The following is a 23,548-nucleotide window of genomic DNA, read 5'->3' on the forward strand; positions in this document are numbered from 1 at the left end:
GATTTCCATCAAAAGGTCTAAAGATGGGCTATTGAAAAAGGAAGTACCAAGGGTCAGATGTACTAAGATTTGGTTTCCATAAAGCGGGTGCATGACTTTTTGCAAATCAAATGGGACAGAAAATCGCGGGTTTTCCCATAATGACTTGCCTATTTAATATTAATATAACTGGCAAAGATGGTGGCCTTCAAAAGAGAGCGGCGGGACCATCATTCCTGTGACTGTATTCCAAAACTTTTTTTAAAGCAACCCCTGCTTTTCAAAAAGACCCAGGGCTCCTTTAAGAAAGTTTTCTGTCTTGGAAAGCTTCAGGGTAGAAGGCATTATGTTCCCTCTGACCACTACCTACCCCACAGAGGTTGCCACCTCGATTTCCAAACGGGAAGAGGACTAACGAGGACTCATTGTGAATCCTTCACCACCCCAACTTGGGATCCAGTAATTGATCAATTATTTGAAACCATACATATATACCACCCTGACAAGTTAGAGGAACATCCCTTACGTTATGCTATGGATATTTGTAAAGCGTACTAGCGCCCCTGTGGGGTTTCTGGCACTGCAGTTGCTGCTGGTATGGCCAGGCTGGCGAGGGGTCTGTTCAAACAGCCATGTCTTCAGCTTCTGGCAGAATTCAAGAAGTGAGAGGTTGCTCCCATGTGTAATGGCAGGTCCTTCCAAGTTTGGAAACAATGTAAAAGGGTCGACTGCCGGTTCTGGTTCTGTATGTGCATAGAAAGCGTGCTAGTAGAAGTATGGCCAAGTGGAGGTGTCTGGTTGGTTTGTGAAATGAGAACCATGAAGGTGTGTGTTAGGAATTTGAATTGTGCTCATTTGTGTATAGGAAATAAGTGCAGGTTCCTGAGGTGTGGCGTGCTGTGCGCGTGGCAGGGTAAGATTGAGAGAGATTCTGACTGCCGAGTTTTGGATGTTTTTTAAAATATATTTTTATTGACTGTCTCTCAAGGCATCAGTACACATTGCTGGGAGTACAGTGTGGTACATCAAGCGTGCACCCATTCGACAATACAGTATCTGGAGAAGCAACAAGGACTTTTTTCTGTCATTTCTTAGGGCTCGATGTATCTGACTCAGACCATGAGGTGCTTTTCGAGGATGCTTTTTTCTTGTATGAGGGTCATAGGAAAGTCAAAAAGGAAAACAGTAGCTAAACTAAACTAAGCCCTCCTCCCTCCCCCAGAGAGGCACCACCAGGAGAATGGGCAGCCATACGGTCTTTGGTGCAGGGGTCTTGTTAATAGACTAGGATTACAGGGGTCAGTGAAATATGGGAACGGCAGAGGATGGGAGACAGTGGTACAGTGTGGATGCCTAGGCCATTGTGAGAGTGTGGCTTCTGGTAGTGGACATCCAGTGTAGTCTGGTATTATCTCTAGAGTGGGTAGTGAAATTCTGTAGGATCACAACCCAGTGTGAGGAAAAGGGTTATTTCTGTAGGTTACACCTTTCTTCCCTGCAAAGGGCGTTGCTCTCCGCTTGCTCCCATCTGATTACTTCCACCCACCATTGCAGTAAGGAGGGGGTAGTGGTGATTTCCACTTCATCCCCACAGCCCATTTAGCTAGGAGTAGGGAAAGGTCCATAAAGCGAGTCATTGTTTTTTTGGTTTTGAGGCATGGGAACAGACAGGGGAGGCAGTGTTGTGTTGTATCAAGTCAGCCCCTTCCCGTTGCCTGGGATAACTCTGACACTACAATGTTCCAGTAATTCCCCAGCGCTCTTCACATCCAGAACATGCAAAAAAAATCTGCTGAGTCTGATTTGCAGGGAGGAAACTCATCCAGGGTTAGTGGGTAGATCCACTGTAAATGCCACTGGGTTAGGTAGGCCCTGTTCAAGATGCAAAATAGTAAGGGGCATATTTATACTCTGTTTGCGAATTCTGCGCAGACCTAACACCTTACTTCTACTATGTCGCCCAACCCCACAAACGTCAAAATTCCTCCATGTGCATCATTTTCTGGATGCGGGAAACCGCCTTGCGTTAATGACATGCAAGGTAGGCATTCCCGTCCAAAAAATGACTTTAAGGCCCGTCCGCCTCACTTATACTCCCACGTCATTTTGACGCACAGGAGGGGGCGGGCCTTAAAAAATGGCTCACAGCCTGATGTGCGCTGTTTTTTAACGCCTGGGTGAGGGCAGGCGTTAAGGGGCCTGTGGGCTCACTTCCATGGTCTCTGACCATGGAAGCAGTCCACAGGTACCATTCCCTGCCCCCAGGGACACCCCCCTGCCACCCTCACCCACCCCTGGAGGGCACCCATGGATCGGGGGACCCATCGCAGGTAAGTAAAGGTAAGTAGAGGTATTTTTTAAAGTGGCATAGGGGGCCTAACTTGGGCCCCCTTAATTGCCACTGTGCCCAATGGCCATGCCCAGGGGACAGAAGTCCCCTGGGCATGGGCATTGGGCAAGGGGGCATGACTCCTGTCTTTGCTAAGACAGGAGTCATTTCAATGGGGGTTGTGCGTCAAATTAGATTTTTGACTCTAACCTGACTTGCACCATTTTTTGACGCACAACCTCCATTTTTTCCTATGCTGGCGCTTCCTGGTTAGAGTAATTTTATTTTACTCTGTCCAGCCCGCAGCGCCGGCTAACGTCAATACATAAATAAGGTGCCCGCCTTGAGCGTTGGAATGGCGTTAGCCGTTGGTACATTTTTTGACGCAAAAAGTATAAATATGGGCCTTTGTATTTAAAGCTGGAGTTCCGGGGCCCCTTACTGGGGTATTTTAGGTCTTAAGCCATTTTGAATTATGGAAAGCGTGTCCCAAGGAGTCATGCCAGATGTACCGCAAGTTGGTTAATGCAGTCAGTGGGGCTCTCGCAAAGGCCAAGTATAACCATGTTACTAGGCACCTGTCATGTCCCACTGGGTGTAAGGCATGTAACAAAAGATCTTGGACTAGTTCTGGTCCCCTGATCTTACAAAGTCGCTGCAGTGTCGCCTTAAGCGCCCATAAGTCAGGTTTATCAGGGAGGTTGTAGAGGTCCTGGAGGTTGCAAAAAGACATTAGAAGACATTGCCAAACATATGAATGCCGGCTGTCTCCCAGATTTCAAGGGTGCAGCCAGTGAAAACTCGTCTGCATACTGGGAGCCCTCTCAACGGTACAAGTGGGGACTAAGGTTGGACAGTCGTGGCCCGTGGGAACCCCCGTTTTAAACATTCCCAAGCTGCCCATAGTAGTAGCAGATGTCCCATCAGTTGGTGGCCAGAGAGTAATAAGGCATTGAGCTGACCCAAGTTGAAGGTTACTGGGGGGAGCCCCGCCTCATCTTTGTGATGTCTAGCCAACCAGAGGGCCACCTGCAGGAGTTGGGCAACAAGACAGTATTATGCCAAGTTTGAGGCCCTATTCTGCCGCTAGATGGAAGGGGTTGTAAGGTGCGTAGCGGCACCCTTTTCTATCCAGTTCTCTAGATCAACGTGAGTATTAGTGAATCTAAGCACCGGGGACAGGTTCTGAGTGGGAATTGCTACCAGGAGGCTGGAAATGAGGTAGAGTAGTCGGCCAGCATTACCATTTTTGACAAAGCTATGTACTCTGCCATAGACAATAGCAGGGATGTGCCACATGGGACCTTAGGGAGCACACAATCCTGGTAAGATTTCGTTCCTGGATATCCCCTGTGGTATATTTTTCCCTAAAATAGTTGAACATCTGCAAGGCCCATGCCAGAGCCTCGCTTCTAAGTTGTACATGCGTCTCAGGGGTTGTTCTATGAACTGAAAGACAATGGATTTGGTAGAGTTAATTTGGAGGCCAGAGAGCTCACAGAAATTGTACAGTGTAGAGGGAGTGAGCTCAGGTCAACACAGATATTGCGGAGATAGAGGATGATATCCATGTATAGCAAAATTGCATGTATCCGAGTTTCCATGGGTATACCCCTGTCTTGACCACTGATACATAGTAGGGCTGCCAGTGGGTCTAGGGCCACGATAAAGAGCAGAGGAGAGAGAGGGCATCCCTGTCTAGTGCCTCTGGTCACCGGGTAAATCTCCAAGATTACTGATTTATCTGGACTCTGGCAGTTGGGCATATATAGAGCAACAAATTCAGCCAAGTTTTTTGGGGACAAAGCCAAACCTATCTAGCACCCAAAACATATATTTCCAATTTAGACAGTCAAAAGCCTGTTCCAGGTCCAAGGAAAGGCATGCCGCATTTGGCTAATCACAAGATAGTAGTTCCTTGACCATGTAAAGGTGTCAGATGTTCAGTGAAGGGTTACGCCATGGAATAAAACCGTTCTTGTCTGGGTGTACCAGTGTCAGTAAAAGTGGTGGATACGGTCTGCGATAATTTTAATGAGGATTTTCTAATTGGCAGATAGAAGGGAAATTAGATGGTAAGAAGATATGAGGTTTGAGTCACGACCAGGTTTTGGGATGGGCATCATAAAGGCCTTGAGTTGAATGGACGGTAGGGAGCCATGCTCCTTTGCTTCATGGGACACCTGCAGGAGGTGCGGTACTAAGGAGGATTCATATGTAGCATAAAACTCAAGGGGCAGCCCATCTGAACCAGGGGAGCGACCCCCTGGGAGTGTCCTGATCACTTCCTTTATATCTTGGTCTGTGATTGGACCTTCTAAGGCTTGTTGGTAATCCCTCAGTATCTGTGGTAGGGTCATGGCCTCCAAGGACCAATATTAGGAGTCATTTGGGCTATTGGCCCTTTCCCAATACAGCTCAGTGTAGTAAGTGTGGAAAGGGTGTTTATTTCCCTTTGCAGTTTATGTGGTATGCTGTCAGTGTCCCTGATGATCAGAACTGGGGTGCCCACACCGTGCAGTGAAATGAGTTTGGTCAAGAGTCTGTCTGGCCTGTTGGCTTCAGTGTGTGTATGCACCTAATGCGCGTCCATTCTAAGTAGCTAAGGCACTCTATCTGCGTGTGCCTCCCTTTGTCCATCCAAGTTGTGTTTTAGGGTAGGGTTGCCAAACTCTAGTCTCCCAGCTCCTCAGTGATTTTTGAGCAGCTCAGAGTAGATTGTCTATGGTTTGGTGGCTCCTACTATGGTGGGTATTCAGGTCACCTGAACAACTTTAAAGTCTTCCCACTCCACCAAAGAAGAGGACACAGAGCTTGTGTTATTAGGGAAGTATGTTGTGATTACCTCTGTTAATGTGGACTTAAATGCTGCATCTTGCAACCACAGAGGTTGGCGTTTCCAAGAGGGGACCAGTGTAGGCACTGTTCCCCCAATGTACATCTGCATATAGCAGATTGTGGCAGAGAAGGTCTTACTCAGGGATGTAGTACATGTGGTCTGCATGATGAAGTAAGTGGGACATACTATCCGGTCAAAGTGGACATGTAAGTCATGAGGCGGAGAGAAAAAGGAGTACTTTTGTCACGAGGGTGTTGAGTTGCTGTATGTCCACTAGGGACCACTGCTACAACCAGTCGGTGACAGCCTACACATTGCAGGTCATCAGGGTGCCTAGGAAGGGAGGGTGCAACCTGTCTACTAGCGGGTCAAGGACACAGTTAAAGTTTCCTGCTATTAGCCAGCAGATCCTTCCCTGTGGGCAATGAGAGTGGAAAGGGAAAACTGAAACAGGCAGGAACAGGTGTTAGTCCAAATTGGAGGCATATATGCTCCCCATCACTATCAGCTGCCCACCTAGTTGCACCCATAACACAGTGCACATCCTTGTTGATAAGAGAATCATTAGCAATGAAGTGGACTCCTCGGTGTTCCCAAATCGCCATTTCTGGGAAAATGAAGAGTAAGAGGTATGGAAGAATTGACGCCGCTAGCGCAGGTGTAAACATCTGCCCTCGGTCTGGTTGAGGTAGGTCTTTAGGAGGAAGACCACATGAGCCCTAGTATGTCTAAGGTGGAAATGGATTTTGTAGTGTTTCATAGCTATCCCCAGTCTTCTGATGTTCCATGTTATAAATCTATGTGTCTCCCTTTGTGCGTTGGACAGGGTTCACGGTTCGATAAAGGTGGGTGGCAATCCCCATTGTTAAAGAGAAGGTGAGGAAAGTCTCAAATCCCCTTAAGCCCCACAGTGTTGGTATGGCAATGGGTGTTTCTTGAATTATATTTAACATCCCAAAAATTGTGGAACTCCAAGGACAGAGACCAATGAGAAATCCAACCTAACAGTGTTCAAAAGTAGGCTTGCTACAGCCTCCACTGTTTTCAGTATATTTGTAATTGTCTGGAGGGGAAGAAACATTTGCTGTTGGAGCTAATTCTCAGTGGTGAGAGAGGGCCACTGCCCCGGCAAGGGGTAACAATCAACAAGGTGTATGGATTTTGCTGACAGAGCCTCAATCGCTGTGTTCTTGTGTGAGAGGGAAATATATGTCTATCATGGCCATGTGTGGTGTGACTCTCGGGGGAACTCAAAGGCATTTGGGCCTGACGTGGTTGTTATACCTGTTCATCCGCCATCTGTGGCATTATCTGCAGTCCATCCTCTGGTGGCAGTGGCAAGGGTGAGCTAAATAAAAGTTCCTGGGGGCTCCCATCTAGAGACGAAGACCATGTCAAACAGAGGGTCGCCGCTGACCTCAGGGTCCGCAGTTGGTGCTTTAGGGGCATAGGTGCCCTACCTGGCACGTCAACCGCTCAAGCACACCCCGCCCGATGTTTCCCTATTGGCGCCTCACTCTTCTTGGGAGGCAATCCTGAGGAATTATGGTCTCCCCGGTCTGTCAGGGGTGGTGGTCTCCTGCCCCCGTAAACAGCTCACTGGGTCCTGGCAGGATACTTTAGGATGCAGTAGGATTTGAAGCCAGGATCCAGAGCTTCCACAAGATGCAGTGGCCATTTAGGTGGTCCGCCACGCCCGAGTTCTGGATGGTTTGAAGTTGTCTGATAAGTTGTTTGCTGACCCCGGCGTTGAGACAGTTCCTACTCCTCAGTTTGCTTGTGATGAGGATGTAATGGTTGTGCAGGTGCTTGTGGGAGCCATTTGAAGACATCATCAGGGTGTGGAAGCGGGAGGCTGTGACAGCATTGATTTGAGCGGTAATGTTGAGTTGGCTGTCATTGATAATGCCAAGGTCCTTGACATGGATGGCGGGAAAGGAGTGTGGCTCCAATATCTGCTGGCCACCAGGTGGATTCCCACAGGGATGGGTTCTTCTCGAAGACCACAACTTGTGTCTTGTCTGTGTTAAGTTTGTGGTTATTGGTTTTCATTCAGTCTGCTACTTTGGGTATGTAGTTGACAAACTTGGTCCAGGCGCTGGGGGTTCTTATCTGAGAAGAAAGATTGAGTTGAGTTTCTTCAGTCAGGATAGGATGCTAGTGTCATAGGTGTAGATGATGTTTGCCAGAGGGATCATGTAAGTGTTGAAGAGGGTCAGGTTGAGAGAGGATTCTTGCGAAGGTCTACAGATGAGTTTACAGGTGTCCAAAGTGTAGGGGGCAGGCTGACTAATTCTATCCTTTCAGTCATGAAGGAGCAGACCCAAAAGAGAGGGGGTCCTTGGATCCCAACCTCATGGTGGCATCGAATGGTAATGGAGTGGGATGACATGTTGAATGCCACAAAGTGGTCCATGAGGATGAGTGCAGGTCTAGTGCAGGTCTAGAATCCAACAGATGTAGGTAGCAGCAACGAGGGCTGTTTCTGTGCTGTGGTTGGGTCTGAAGTGGAATTTTTATGTGCTGTGGAGTTGGGAGTCACTGAATTGGTTGGTAAGAGGTATGTTGATCAATGTCTCCAGGACTTTGGCTGGGTACAGTAGCAGGGTGATGGGTCTGTAATTGCCAAGCGTTGTTGGGTCCACAGAGAGCTTTTTGAGCAGAGGAAGTACTGTGGCGTATTTGCAGGTTTTCACAAAGGTGGCTAATGAGATGGAGGCATTAAGGATTGGGTGACTGCTGCGCTGATGGGCTGTAGTCTTTCGGTTAAGGCGTGGTTGAGGCAAGGGGCTTCAGAGTGGATGGATGGCATTGTGGATGCAGTTTTTGTCTAGGAGATGGTGGTCCATTTGGATAAAGTGGTTTCATTTGATGATTTGGGGATTTATGTTGTGATGTCTGTCTGGACCAGTTGGGCGATAAAGTTGTCATGTTTTGTGGGTATCTTGATGCAGAAGAATTGTGAGAGCTTGTTGCCAAGATCCTGAGAGGGAGTGATGCTGCTGGAGGCAGCCGCTGGGGAGGTGAAATCTTTCATGATGGTAAATATTTTCTTGCTGCTGTTGGTGCTGGCTCTTTGTAGATTGCAAGCACAGAGTGTGAGGTGGCTGGCTTTTGTGGTAGTATCATCTAGGGGTGGGATTAAATGTCCTCTGTCCATGTTGTCTTGGCTGGTTATGCAGCTGCACTTTAATTGTTTGCAGAGAGCGCTTCCTCATCCAGAGTTTTTCAATGTACCACCAAGCTTGTGGTTTGGACTTTGTGGATTTGATGGGCTTGAAGGGAGCCACAGTGTCTGTGTAGGTGGTGATGCAGCTGTTGAAGTTAGTGATGGAGTTAGGTACGCTGCTGCTATGTTCAGGCTGGTGTTCCATGAGTTTGGCCGCTCAGTTTTCCTCTGGGTGTTCTTCCAGTCTTGGCAGGCAGGCCTGGCCTTTTCCAAGTTAAAATGTGATACACATTACAAAACCCATTTTGCAATTCGGAAAACTGTTCGTGAATCACAAAATGGGGTTAGTACATATGAAAAATTGATTTTACAGTCACAAACCCTGTGGTTTTGCATACTGCAGCGTTTACAATCGTAAAGCACCTCCGTACATCTATCCAGAAAAATCCAATCTATTCTATACAGTCGCAGAAAACACTGGGAGTGCTTTACCTTACAAAGCTACAAATGGAAACTTTGATTGTCATTGAGCCAGGCCATGATGAAAAATCACATAGTGGCTTTAACACTGAGGGCTAGTGTTGAAGAGAACGTTGAAAGGAACCCACTGAAGTTGCTACCAGGGTTTCCATGCAGTTTCTTGAACTGCTAGTACAAAAGCTGTCTTAAGTCAGAAACAAGAGTCAATGTATTCTTGAGCCAGGATAGATCGCCAGTCTTACAGCTAGGACAACCCCCTTTGTAAATCAGGAACATGTCTCAATTTCAAAAATTCTTTATCCCTTTGTTAAAACTTAGGCCAAGTAAAATATTTAATAAATTAGGCTCTACGTGAGCACTAAATTGCTTATGAAATCTATGACCTTAAATCTGGGTTCTAAGCTTTCAGGCACTTTGCACTAGCACAAGTACTTACCAGAGAGGGCCAGAGCCTCGCGTAGCTTTTCACAGTCTTCTATGTTCAAGGAGCTTCTCTCCTCATCAGAGTAGGACCGGTTTGCATCACCCTGCATTGTGCAGAAAAGAGAGATACTAAAATAAATCCTACCACAGTGGCGCATGGTGCTCCTTACATCCATAACAATGGAAATAATTCATATTTTGGACTTCAGGCATCTGCACATATAATTCATGCCATGGTATTTGTTTATGTTTTTAAGAAGGGCACTTAACCAAAACCAGAATACAAGGGGTTACATTTAGGAAGTAAGGTAAAATCACATTGAAGAGACTATGGCCAGATTTACAAGGCCCTAGTGACTCTTGGCGCCACATTAGCATAATTTTTTTACGCTAATGTGGCGTTAAGGAACCCATTCTCTTTCGCCATATTTACAAAGTGGTGCAATGCTAGCATGTGATTTCAGAAATGTGTGGGTTTTGCAGGTTTCCCTGGGTGCTAGCTAAGTTAGGGCCCATATCCTCAGCTAGCCAAACTGCAAAAAAGTGGCAGATTTTGAGTGGAAAAATTTGATCTGACCATGTTGTGTAATGGACGTAAGGGTCACCCGTACAAGTGAGGTACTATTTTTATTGGGAGACTTAGGAGAATGCTGGGTGGTAGGAAATGTGTGGGGCCTGGCAAATTTCAGAACTTTCCCTCAGAGGAATGTGATTTTTTTTGTTGTTTTTAGCCAACATGTGAAGTTTGCAAGAGCTTTTGGGTAAGACATTCTTGTTAGAAGCAAACAAGCCACATCACCGGGTGTCTAGGTTACAGAAATGCCTGGAGGTGGTAGGTTTTCTTGGGTGGCGGCTGAGCTTACGCCCAAAATCCTTACCTAGCCAAGCAGCAAAAAGAGGGTTGAGATTGAGTGGAAAAATGTGATCTTCCCATGTTGCATTTTTAATCCTTTTCTTTTGTGGACATCAGACCAACCCACACAAGTGAGGTACCATTTTCATTGGCAGACTATGGGGAAATCCACAACTACCCACATTGTAAAAAAAAAAATGGATTCTACTAGGTGAAATATGATGTCTCCATGTCTTGTTTTGGGGTCTTTTCTGTCCCAGGCTAGGCCCTGCCACACAAGTGCAGTACTGTTGTTATCAGGAGAAATATTGGAACACAGAACAGTAGAACATTTCTTATTACCAATCGGATTTCTCTGCATTTGTGCCTTCCAAATGTAAGCCAGCATGCAAGAAAGAAGTAATTTTGAAAAATTCTGTTTGAATTAATTGCTAGTAAAGATTCGTTCATACCCATTTTTCACCCTTTATATTTTGCCAAATTAATTGCAATTAATGAGAAACCATTGTGAGGTGTAGCTTAGTTGTTGGCTTTGGGTACCTTCGGTTCTCGTAAAACCTACAAACGCTATATAACCTTGTATACAGATGGGTCTCGCAGGGATAGCGGTATATTGCTTTTGTTAATCAGCCATCATGACAAGAAGTTACAGATGAAAACACCAGAAACTGCTGTTTTTTCCTGCTCAATTTTAATATATCCTTTTTTTTTAATAGATCAGTTTCTTTATTTTGTAAAACCTTGAGGGATCTACAAAATGATTTCTTGTTGAATTCAGAATTTAGTATGCTTTTCAGAAATGTATAGCTTTCTGGCATCACTCATGGGTTTCACCACACAATGAAAGGAGGTAGAAACCAGATTGATTAGTTAAAATGGGCTACCTCTTAGAAAAAGACAAAACTGTTTTTTTTATACAGCTCTGCTTGTTCCTGTAAGCTGGGAAGATGTTAATTTCAGCAGAGCAAACATTTAGTTGAAGGCATTTTTAGGGGAAAATAACAGACGCTATTTTGCTGGACACGTTTCCCAATGTTCCCAAAACACGCCCCAAATTTGGCAATATTTGGGCATTTTCTCGGCCCCTGCAGGAGAATCTACAAACGCTGGTTACCTTTAGAATCCTCATGATGGTGGGAAAAAAGGATGCAAATGTGGTGGCACTCCTTATGTGGAAAAATGTTATGGAGGCGTAAGCCTGAAGTAACCCAAATAGCAACAAAAAGTGCTCAGCACTGGGGTGGAAAAGCCTCAGCTTTCAAAGAGTTAAGGATTGTTTTCTGAAGCTAGTTAAGCTGAACTGTACAGTGGCAATAAATGTCTGAATCTCTGTTACAAATAAAACGTTTTTTGGACCACATTTATTTTCACCTTCATAGAACAAAAATATATGTATTCCGTCTATCCATATGAAATGATACACCACTAAACGAATGTATGATTTCCATATTTATTATTTATTCACCAAAAAGGGTGTGTGTGTGTGTGTGTGTGTATATATATATATATATATATATATATATATATACAGGGAGTGCAGAATTATTAGGCAAATGAGTATTTTGACCACATCATCCTCTTTATGCATGTTGTCTTACTCCAAGCTGTATAGGCTCGAAAGCCTACTACCAATTAAGCATATTAGGTGATGTGCATCTCTGTAATGAGAAGGGGTGTGGTCTAATGACATCAACACCCTATATCAGGTGTGCATAATTATTAGGCAACTTCCTTTCCTTTGGCAAAATGGGTCAAAAGAAGGACTTGACAGGCTCAGAAAAGTCAAAAATAGTGAGATATCTTGCAGAGGGATGCAGCACTCTTAAAATTGCAAAGCTTCTGAAGCGTGATCATCGAACAATCAAGCGTTTCATTCAAAATAGTCAACAGGGCCGCAAGAAGCATGTGGAAAAACCAAGGCGCAAAATAACTGCCCATGAACTGAGAAAAGTCAAGCGTGCAGCTGCCACGATGCCACTTGCCACCAGTTTGGCCATATTTCAGAGCTGCAACATCACTGAAGTGCCCAAAAGCACAAGGTGTGCAATACTCAGAGACATGGCCAAGGTAAGAAAGGCTGAAAGACGACCACCACTGAACAAGACACACAAGCTGAAACGTCAAGACTGGGCCAAGAAATATCTCAAGACTGATTTTTCTAAGGTTTTATGGACTGATGAAATGAGAGTTAGTCTTGATGGGCCAGATGGATGGGCCCGTGGCTGGATTGGTAAAGGGCAGAGAGCTCCAGTCCGACTCAGACGCCAGCAAGGTGAAGGTGGAGTACTGGTTTGGGCTGGTATCATCAAAGATGAGCTTGTGGGGCCTTTTCGGGTTGAGGATGGAGTCAAGCTCAACTCCCAGTCCTACTGCCAGTTCCTGGAAGACACCTTCTTCAAGCAGTGGTACAGGAAGAAGTCTGCATCCTTCAAGAAAAACATGATTTTCATGCAGGACAATGCTCCATCACACGCGTCCAAGTACTCCACAGCGTGGCTGGCAAGAAAAGGTATAAAAGAAGGAAATCTAATGACATGGCCTCCTTGTTCACCTGATCTGAACCCCATTGAGAACCTGTGGTCCATCATCAAATGTGAGATTTACAAGGAGGGAAAACAGTACACCTCTCTGAACAGTGTCTGGGAGGCTGTGGTTGCTGCTGCACGCAATGTTGATGGTGAACAGATCAAAACACTGACAGAATCCATGGATGGCAGGCTTTTGAGTGTCCTTGCAAAGAAAGGTGGCTATATTGGTCACTGATTTGTTTTTGTTTTGTTTTTGAATGTCAGAAATGTATATTTGTGAATGTTGAGATGTTATATTGGTTTCACTGGTAATAATAAATAATTGAAATGGGTATATATTTTTTTTTGTTAAGTTGCCTAATAATTATGCACAGTAATAGTCACCTGCACACACAGATATCCCCCTAACATAGCTAAAACTAAAAACAAACTAAAAACTACTTCCAAAAATATTCAGCTTTGATATTAATGAGTTTTTTGGGTTCATTGAGAACATGGTTGTTGTTCAACAATAAAATTAATCCTCAAAAATCCAACTTGCCTAATAATTCTGCACTCCCTGTATATATATATATATATTTATATTTTACCTACTGGCAATAGTTATTGTTAGGACCAGCTTTTTCCATAGATGGAGGTTTTTTTTGCCAATAACTTTGGCGCTGCTTGACGAATCTTAACGAAATTTTCAAAACTGATATGATGGTAAGTTGACCTGCTGTGTTGAAATTTACAGGGTGATTTGTCAAGCGGGGGCCATGAAAAAGGGGGGGAGTCCAAAACACTTTGTCCCCATTCTATGCCTATGGGATTTTTTAAACATTACTACAGTCCGAACGGCTGAACGGATTCACACCACATTTGGCAGGAAGCTAGATCGTGGTCCATAAAACATGCTTTCATAAATTGGTGTAAATCTGTTCAGTAGTTTATGAGTTATTTAAGTTTAAAAAATATAGATAGCTAGGGACGCTGATCCTCAACAGGTCCACTTGCGGAGGATTTGAGGATCCGGGGGAAAAGCAAGACCCTGATTAGCTGGCCATAACCTGGAAGGAAAGTTGCTTCTGCCGTTTTGTTTCTTGCATCAGCCCGGGGGAGGTAAAACAAGAGTGTAAAAACATATAAGGGGTCAGGATACAGGTGTCATGACCCCATAGGAAGGGTCCCTTAGGGGTCCCTCATGGGCAAGAAATTGCCCTTTTTTTTCCCAGCCGATCCCATCCACCAAAGGGCTCAACGCGTACCCCCCAATGTAAACTTACAAAGGATGAGTGGATTAAAAAAAAAATGTATAAAAAATAAATACAACCAATTAATCCAACCCCACTATGCACACAGCCTTTGGCTGTGCGCAGCGTGGGTTTGGGTGCATGCAGGAGGATTGTTTGCCCTCAAATTATCCTTGAAAGAACCGGTCAGGTCAACAAAAGAAACGCGTTTACCTGTTGACCAGAAGGGTTCTTTCATGGATATATATATATATATGTGTGTATGTATAAATATAAATATATATATATATCTTACCTACTGGCAGTCACCAGTAGATAGTTATAGTTAGGACCTAGTTTCCATTGAAAAAGCGTTTTTTGACTTGCCTATATCTTTGGCGCAGGCTGATAAATCTTCACAACATTCTCCCCCAAAAATTGATGCTCACTTCAGCTGCTATCTGTAAAGTTTCGGGGGTGTTCCTTCAAGCAGGGGCTGAGAAAAACGGGCGGGGTCCCAAAACACGTTTACTCATGTTAATTTCCATAGGGGGTTTGAGCGCGACTACAGCCCGAACCACTGGACGGATTTACACCAAATTTGGCAGAAAGCTAGCTCTTGGTCGAAAAAGCATAAATTGTAAATTTGTTAGGTAGTTTCCTAGTTATTAAATGAAAAACAAATTTGTATAAATAGGGACGCGGAGCCTCCTCTTATCCTCTGCGGATTCGGAGGAAGCAAGGCCCTGATTGGCTGGCGGCAACCTGACAAAAAAGTTGAGACTGTCATTTTGTTTCTCGCATTGCCTGGGAAGGGGTGGGAAAAAACAGTGTAAAAATATGTAAGGTTCCAAAATATTGGTATTCTGACACCAAAGGACACATGGAGATGTCCCTTTAGGGGTACTCATGGGCAAAAATAGGCCCATTTTCTTTCTTTTGACCAATCCAGGGATCCGAGGAGGATCCGAGGAGGATCCGAGGAGGATCCTCCTCAGATCCTGGGGAAAAGCAAGGCCCTGATTGGCTGGCTGCACCGTGACAGAAATATAATTTGTGCATTAACAAAAAAATAGAAATTCACTTAGAAAACCAAAGGTTACTGGGATGTCATAATTAGGTTGACGATAGAAAGTCAGCAGTTATAGTTATACTTATCTGACAAAACTATAACTTGAGCCAGAAAGTAACTTTGAGCAACGAGTTATAGTTTCTTAACATAGGTATAACTATAAGAATAACTATAACTGCTGAATTTGTATGGTTTTGTATCAGTAAAATGTGAACCTAACACTAACCTCTCTGTAATCCTTGGTTTTCTCAGTGTGTTTGTGTGTGTTTGTGTGTGTGTATATATGTATATATATATATATATATATATATATATATATATATATATATATAAAACAATGGTTAAAGTGATGTTATAGTTAGGTGTTGGAATTCAACAGAAGCTAATGTTAGAAAACACAAAAACCACTGAAACACGCCGGTTATAGTGTAGAGCACTAACTATAACTTGCACCCTTATCATGCGCTGCTTCTGACGTCACATATTAGATCACTAATGACACGTTAAATTACATAATTTATGATCTCACTGATTATATTTCAGTAATAATATTGTCGAAATTACTGATGTCAGTTAATGATTCTGACAGTGTGCTACAGGCTTTCTGAATGATGAGTAATACGACAACCTAAATCGATGACTGGACTCTTATGAGGTTGTCAGTAAGCTTTCAAATGATGCAATAGAAATTGGATAATTCAGCAATTCTTATGGGTGTCATTGTCTTTGTACTTGTATTCACCCAAAGAATGGGTGTAGGGGGTAGGGAGCTGGCGGCTGAACATCACTGAACAATAGAATCTTTGGTCAACCATTGCTGTGAAAGGCTGAATGGTGAGGAAGTAGGGTGTTAGGTTGCCATGTAGGGGTGGATGCATGGCTTAACGCCATGCACAGAGAAGGTTGATCACAAGGGCTATGGTGGGCACAGGGTCTGGACAAATAGCAAGTCCAAGCTCGACCCCTTTTGTCTGTTGGATGCAGGGTCTGGTGTGTCACCAGGCCTTGCAGACAACCTTCTCTGTGTATGTTGAAAGTAATGCATAGTTGGGGTTAGCTGCTTTTGAGGTGTAGGCGCAGACCCTGGCCACAGGTAAGCCCTGTGTGAAACTTGTCCTATGTATGGCTGAAGATGATGCACAATGAAGGCTTGATGCTTACGGACGGCAGGGTGTAAGGCCTTGCTGGAACCTAGGCACTAAGGGCCAGATGTAGCAAAGGTTTTTACCCATTCTGTGTTTATGGCAAAAAGTGTTTGTACATATGGCCCTAAGTCTGGGTCCTGATGTAGATTGGCTGCAGGGACTGACCAGAAGCTATGACTGAGAAGTATTGATTGGTGTCATTAAAGATGTCAATTAACATGTCGTAAGTGATGTCCTATGTGAGGTCATAATCAGTGCATGATGGGGGCTCAAGTTATAGTTACTGCACTAAACTAAAACTGGTGTATTTCAGTGTATTTTGGGTTTTTCAACATTAGCTTGTATCTCATTCCAACACCTAACTATACCGTCACTTTAACTGTTGTTTGTTTCAGTGAATGTCTGTCTTTTTAAACATAAGTTAAGGTCTTGGTGCCACACCTAACTATAATGTCTCTTCAGTCTTTGTTTTTATTCATATTTCGCCACCTAAATGTTCTTCATTTAAAATTAGGCACTGTTAAAGGACTGAGAAGATGGGTAGAATAAGTAACCAAATGTGGAAAGTGAATACTGTCCTTAAGCAGATGTCTCCGTCTTTAACTATTTTTAGTCCCTTTAAAACTATATGAATTTTTTAAAAAAATCTTTTTATTGGTTTTATTCATTCAACATAGCTTCACTTCTTTTCATACAGGTTCGTTTGGCAATGACATTCTTCAAACACATATAGGCCCTCATTCTGACCCTGGCGGTCCTAAACCGCCAGGGTCACGGGCAACGGAAGCACCGCCACCAACAGGCTGGCGGTGCTTCAGTGCCCATTCTGACCGCGGCGGTAAAGCCGCGGTCAGAAAAGGGGATCCGGCGGTTTCCCGCCGGATTTCCCCTGGGCCAGAGAATCCTCCATGGCGGCGCTGCTTGCAGCGCCGCCATGGGGATTCCGACCCCCTTCCCGCCATCCTGTTCCTGGCGGTAAAACCCGCCAGGAACAGGATGGCGGGAACGGGTGTCGTGGGGCCCCTGGGGGCCCCTGCACTGCCCATGCCACTGGCATGGGCAGTGCAGGGGCCCCCTAACAGGGCCCCACAAAGATTTTCACTGTCTGCTATGCAGACAGTGAAAATCGCGACGGGTGCTACTGCACCCGTCGCACCCCTGCAACTCCGCCGGCTCCATTTGGAGCCGGCTTCCTCGTTGCAGGGGCTTTCCCGCTGGGCCGGCGGGCGATCTTCTGGCGATCGCCCGCCGGCCCAGCGGGAAAGTCAAAATGACCCCCGCGGTCTATTGACCGCGGTGCGGTCTTTCGGCGGTTTCCGCCCGGCGGGCGGCGCCCGCCACCCGCCGGGCTCAGAATGAGCCCCATTGTACCTACATAATCTATACATTTGAACTCCTTGAGGGAGAATCAACAAGATGCGTTTGGTTCAATAAAGGAAAAGTGGTGTTGACAATCTGTACAGCCTTATTAAAATGACAGATAAATGAAAATGCACTGGAAATCAGCATTGTGCAGGTGGTAGCTACATATATACTGTGAACCACTCCCAGAAAACCCAGTGTCCGCACAATTCTGGCATAAACGAAGTCTCCTGTTCAGGAAATTATCAATACACTTGTGGATTCAGCAACAATAAGAAAATAATTATATAAAACAAGAGAAACAGAGAACTAAACTAAGAGCCCATTCCCATTGTCCCCCAACTCCACTGCCCAGGGGTCTCCCATTGTGGTTGCATTACTATATCACCACCCATGTCCAAGGCACGATAGATAAATGGGCTAATTTAGCTGAAACGCTAGGAGCCTATGTGAGAAAATATGCCATTAATTGACCAAGTAGCAATTGTCGCAGATAAATTGACTAAGCCAGCATTATTTCAGTATCATGTGAACTGCATATTCAGCGTCTATGCCATGCTCCGCTCTATGCAAATGGGTCAACATCTCATCCCAGCTAGCAGACAGGGGATATTTAAGCATGCCTTTAGCATCTTTGCGTCACAGTGCAGCCCCCTCTGCCTCCGCCCATATCTGAAAGGAGATTTTCAAGGCTAGCACTGATGAGGGCTCAGTGGCTTTCCACCTTTTAGTGATGAGTTGCTTGGCTGTCAGAAGTCCCAAGTCCAGGAATCTTGTGGATGCTTTTCGCTTTTTGGTTCTCGGGAAGAGACCCGGAAGACAGAAGCCCCAACCCAACAGCAATGGACGTGATGTGTATTTTGATTGGGATGATGTGACTCCATGCCAGTAAATGTTTAAGGAAGAACAAGACCAGAGGATGTGAAGGAAGTCCGCCCCTATCAAATTGCAGCGAGGGCAAGCGGCGTCCACACGATTAAAGTATTTGTTAATGCAGGCTGGCATGAGATAAGCTCTGTGAAGAATATAAAATTGAATAAGGCGGAATCTGGAATTGCGGGGGACATTAGTATGGCTGGATTGTGCCATTGACCATGCAGCTTCAGTGAAAGGTTCTGCCAGATCACCCTCCCAGTTGGCACGCAAAGCAGTGTGGGCATTTAGCGTATGTGTTCTAAGTGCATCAGTGAACCACCATATCAGGTGTCTACCTTGCCCCATAACCTGTATGTATTGCACTAGTAAGTGTGTGGGAGGTTCAGATGTCATATCTCCCCATCTGTGCGACTGCACCATCAGCAATGAATTGTATAGCAGAAGCTGTCCCAGTGGCAGTCCCATCTCTGCCAAGAGCTCACTGAACGGAATTAGCCAACCCTCGCTATAAAGATCACCCAGAGTGTGCAGATCAGCTGCGTGCCAAGGCCCTAGTTCAGCGGCCGTTGTGAGCTGTGCGTCGCGCTGCATACCCAGCAAGGCCAAAGCTGGTGCATAGGGAATAGTGTCACCTGTTGTCGTAGTTTGGACTCTTGCCCTGGGCAAGACTGCTGATTTAGGGATGACAGTACTTAGGTTTGTAGGTGACTATGCCTGTCCTACAACAAGTCGCAACTGTAGTCCCAACCCTTCCGGCTCACTATCAGTACCTCACCAATAACCCAAACAGTCAAAGGTGATTTATGGCAGCCTTTATGCATGGACTCAGAAATATGACATCCCAGGGAATGTCGTGGCTAAACGGAGATTACCCCTTTCTCACAGATATATTATATCTCAACCAAACACAGGCAACAACAAAGATGTTTTAATGTTTTAATAGTTTTTATTCAACATAATGCGGTAAATCATATTGGCTGCAATGATTAGGATAATGAACAGTACAAGAGATAGAATTGTAAAGACGAGGGTCACGATTATGAAGACCCCCACCATCTTGTATGAGCATAGGAACACATGAAGCGTATTATATGTCCGTGTACCCTATCATAATAGGCCTAACCTACATAGAGGACAGCTGGGTATGTTAAATCTAATCTGCCAATTACGTGGCCCTGGAAGGAGCCCCCAACCCTGGTTACCTTGAATGAGGTCTCGAGCTCAGACTTCGCCAAGAAACGAAGTCCGGGTCAGCGTCAGGACGACGTGCAGCATTGATAGCAGCGATGGTATCTGGTCGGAATTCCTCTGATTATCTGTCTAAAGTGTGATGTGTTTATACAGATCTACTTGGACCCCTGACATAGGTTGTTCCAAAACAATAGATAACGCCGCCTGCTTGGGACAGTAATTTCTAATGTGAGCCCCTATAGTTTGTTTGTCTTTGTTGTATGAGTTGACGCCTTAGCGAGGTTACACTGAAAATGACTATAAACACGGCAGCCATCTTAAAAGATTTAATTAAATAAATGGTCTAAGACAGAGCAAGCTAAGTAGGTTCAAAGTCACTAGGTGACGGGGGCACGAGTCTGTTGCACCGCGGTCTACCGCGACGCACCCCGAGGCACCAATTCAGAACGCGGCAGTTGCTGCAGTTCCTCTTTTCGGGCGCCGGGCATGCCGCTTTCCTTTTTAACTCGCATGAGGCCCTAGGTTTCCCATCGGGCCTCGGCGAGTTCGGGAGGCGGCATGGCATAAGATTTAGTTTGGCCCCATTTTCCCCACTTTTAGCACATACCTGGTTTCCTCTGTTTAATTCTATTCTTCTTTCTTCTGTTTTTTGTTCTTCATTTATGGTCTATCTCTCTTTTTGGGTGGAGCCATATTTTTGCTTCTTTTTCCCAGCACACATTGTTCTTCCCTGCATGCATCAGGATCCCTATCTAACATGGTGTCCTCATCTACATCTTCTATGATAGCTGTCCCAAGCTAACATGGCGTCTTTTCCCTTCCTGCATGTCACTTCCTGTTTATGAGTATACAAGGCCTCAGACACTTGATCTCCTTGCGCTGCAACACTTCATTTTGGTGGTGATCACGCTGCATTTTTTTCCAGTCCCTTTTTTCTGCTTCTTTCTGGCTTCCAGTTATATTTTTGTTTTTTGACTACTTACCTTGCCTGTGCTTTGTTGTTCCAGGGAGTTCCAGCCTTGAGTTTTTTTTTTTCTTTCAGGTTTTTTCCTCAGGGACTCCTTTTGGAGGGCACGGACTGCCTTGACGTTTCCTTGTCAGCAGCACCGTGGCTACCAAAAAGGGTCGCGCATATCTTGGCCAAGGCAGGACCTACAAGCGACAAGACCATCCTACAGACAAGTTTGGTAAGCAACGAGTCAACCATGACAGAGTCTGCAAGCGAAAGCTAAGCTAACTCCCGTTATCCCATTAAAACAAACTAGGATTCACTACACCCTCCCCATTACCATAACAAGTATGACGCTAGTACTGGCTACCACCGAAGGTGTGGTAATCCAAAAGCAAAAAAAAGCTGCTCTGAACTAAAAGAAAAGCATAAAAACCAACGTTAAAAACATGGTAAAAAAATCAAACATTTAAAACATACTACAGAGACTTAAAGACAACCATGACAAGCACAGCAGGCCAAAGTAGATTATTGTGGCGTGGAACTATAGTCATGATCTTGAAGACTAGCCCCAAAGTCACCTTGCAAAAAGTCATAAAAAAATTAGGCCAAATCATCTGATGTGGGATCGATCACTTGGGCGGATGGATTCACGGAACAAAAGTGCGCAATAGTCTCAAGTGCGGGTCCAGCTGCGTCAGTGCCGTTATCCATTGATGGTAGAACCAACTCTGAGTGTTCACAAGTGGCCTCATGGATCAGCCTCGGTCTCAAGGGGCAGACCGTGTGTGAACCCTCATCGGGGACCTCAGCAGTTCTGGGTCCACAGGAGGTACTGGCAGGACGGCAAGGCACACAGTTAGCAAATGTTCGAAGAAGCACCAAACGCAGCAACTTTCCGGCTGCGTGCACCAATGGAGTGGTCGAAATGACAATGACCATTTCCACTCTAGTTCCTCCAGCAAGGAAACATTGAAGACCTGAACCATGAGTTCACGGCACAGGTGCGCTGGTGGCAGTTGCTCCATCGCTCCGTGTAGCTGTAAAAAGACAACCACTGCGAAGCAGAAAAAACAGCAGCAGTATTCCGCCAAATATTGCCAAGATTATAGGGAAGCCCCCAAAGTCACTTGAAAAGAGTGAATGGATGGACGATGGGATGACTCCGAAGATAGCCTGGAAGATAGATACAAATCGAGATCCCAGTAGTACTCGAAGCATTGAATATTTTGGATACCAGCTCGCCAAAGTGCTTGGGGAAGTTGGTATTTAATAGGGATTGTATCTCAGCTGATGATCTCACAATCTGGAGCGCATGCATCTCTCTAGTGGATGTCAACGCGACCTGTTTCTGAAACAGTAGCGCCTTTAGTTTACTCAGCTTGTCATAATTTACATTAATGGTATCAATGTGAGGCCACATTTCTGATACTTTTATCTCTTGTGTGGGGGGAAATAAAACATGTCCACAACACGTAACGACCTTCGAGACCGAAATTGTGTCGGCAATGCCCAGTTGCATACTGCAACAGCTTTGATCTCTCAGCACCACGTATCTGCCATTGGTAAATACATGAAATGCTGGTCGAATCAAATAGACGGGAGTACCCTTAAGAAAACAGGCCAAGTTCGCGACCCCCGCATTGCAGTGGCCGTGAAGGGACACCTGCTTGCAGATCACAGAATGACTAACAGTAGTCTCACAGGTGCTTCCGCTAAGAAAGACTTCTGTTTCGCCGATTAAGCATTTATAATCAAAAGGCAACTCCCACTCTTCCTTAATATAGCTATCACCCAAACGCTCATACCTGCCCACGGCAAGATTTTTCAAGCACTGCGAAAAACGAAAGGTGGATATGGGCAGATTAATAATGCCATGTATAAGCCAGACAGTCGAAGGACTCTCAGCTATCGTAAAAGGCAACTTTTCCAACTTCTCTACATGAAGCATGGTAAAAATTGCTTCCCTTTTTTGTCTGTTGTTTCTCAGAGAGATTAAAAGCAGCAAACAGTTCACTGCCGTTAATGTACCTCCATGGAACACGGTCCTTTTTCAATGTTTGTAACGTCCAACCAATCTGCGTGATAGAGCGCAGCTGACTTTGTCCATGGTATAAACGGGACATGTCTGACTGAATAATATCAATCGTAGATGACATCACATTCGTGAGCAAATAAATTCTGTTGGACAGGGTGTTCATGCCGTTATCGACAACTGCCAAAGTTCTTTCTAAATTTTCCTTATCTATCTGCCTTAAGCGAGCAGCGGAACCTATCTGAGAAAGTTTCCATATCTCATTATACATCACATATACAAATCTTTAAGAGCGCTGTTTCCTAGGACCCAACAGGAAGTCCTGCAAGTCTATACTTTCAGAAAGTGTGTTCAGGTGTTCTTTAACTGCGGCTAACGTGTTAGACTGTACCCATCGTTGACACAGTTTCCCCACACTATCCCCGTGTGTTGACCCGAGATGAAGCGAGGATCTGGCCGGCTAATCTTAAAACCCCCGGAGGAATCTAAAAAACAAGCCTGACATCCTTTGGTGTCTATTGGCCAAACTAACCACCCGCCGGGACTGGAAAGTTAAGAATTATAGGTACCAGCCCGAACCTTTGCATCTAGCTCTTCTTCGGTGTCATTCAAAAAGAATTGCCAGCAATTAAATTTAGCCGGTGTGGGGATACTGGGCATGTTTATTTCTTTTACTTTTGCTAACCCGAGGCAGGACATCTGTTGAACAGTGCCATTCAAAAAAGTCATTTGTTCAGGAATCAGGCATGCCCTAAACAAGGCCTCCCTACCCCGTATTTGCCAATCCTGTGTCCCCAATACACTTTTTAAATCAATATTGTTCTTCCAGTGATTGTAACCTTCAATGGTAAGACGGGAAACAAAGGCATCTGAATATATCAGTTTTGTATCAGTTAGGAAAATTTTCCTAATTTTTAAACCAGGCAGTTTAAAAACATATGACTCAGAGTTCCTTGTATCATGCCCAGTAAAAAAAGTGAATTTGTCTAAATAAACTTTAGGGAACTGGTGGTGTTGAACAATGTTCCCTTTGTGTGTCATTAAGAACAGGTCTATGTCTAGTTGCACGGTGCTGGTAGTAATGTCCCCAATTATTGTAGCAGAACA

The 23,548-nt window shown here is 44.9% G+C and overlaps 1 protein-coding gene across 1 annotated transcript in view; it reads right to left on the bottom strand.

The window, feature by feature from the left end:
* CACNA1I (calcium voltage-gated channel subunit alpha1 I) overlaps positions 1-23,548 on the bottom strand; it is an 842,691-nt gene that overhangs the window by 199,775 nt on the left and 619,368 nt on the right. The window contains exon 15 of the mRNA XM_069231287.1: positions 9,233-9,323. Coding sequence (XP_069087388.1) covers positions 9,233-9,323 — 91 coding nt within the window. The remainder of the gene's footprint in view (positions 1-9,232; positions 9,324-23,548) is intronic.

The sequence above is a fragment of the Pleurodeles waltl genome, chromosome 4_2, assembly GCF_031143425.1.
Source record: "Pleurodeles waltl isolate 20211129_DDA chromosome 4_2, aPleWal1.hap1.20221129, whole genome shotgun sequence".
Classification (NCBI taxonomy): Eukaryota; Metazoa; Chordata; class Amphibia; order Caudata; family Salamandridae; genus Pleurodeles; species Pleurodeles waltl.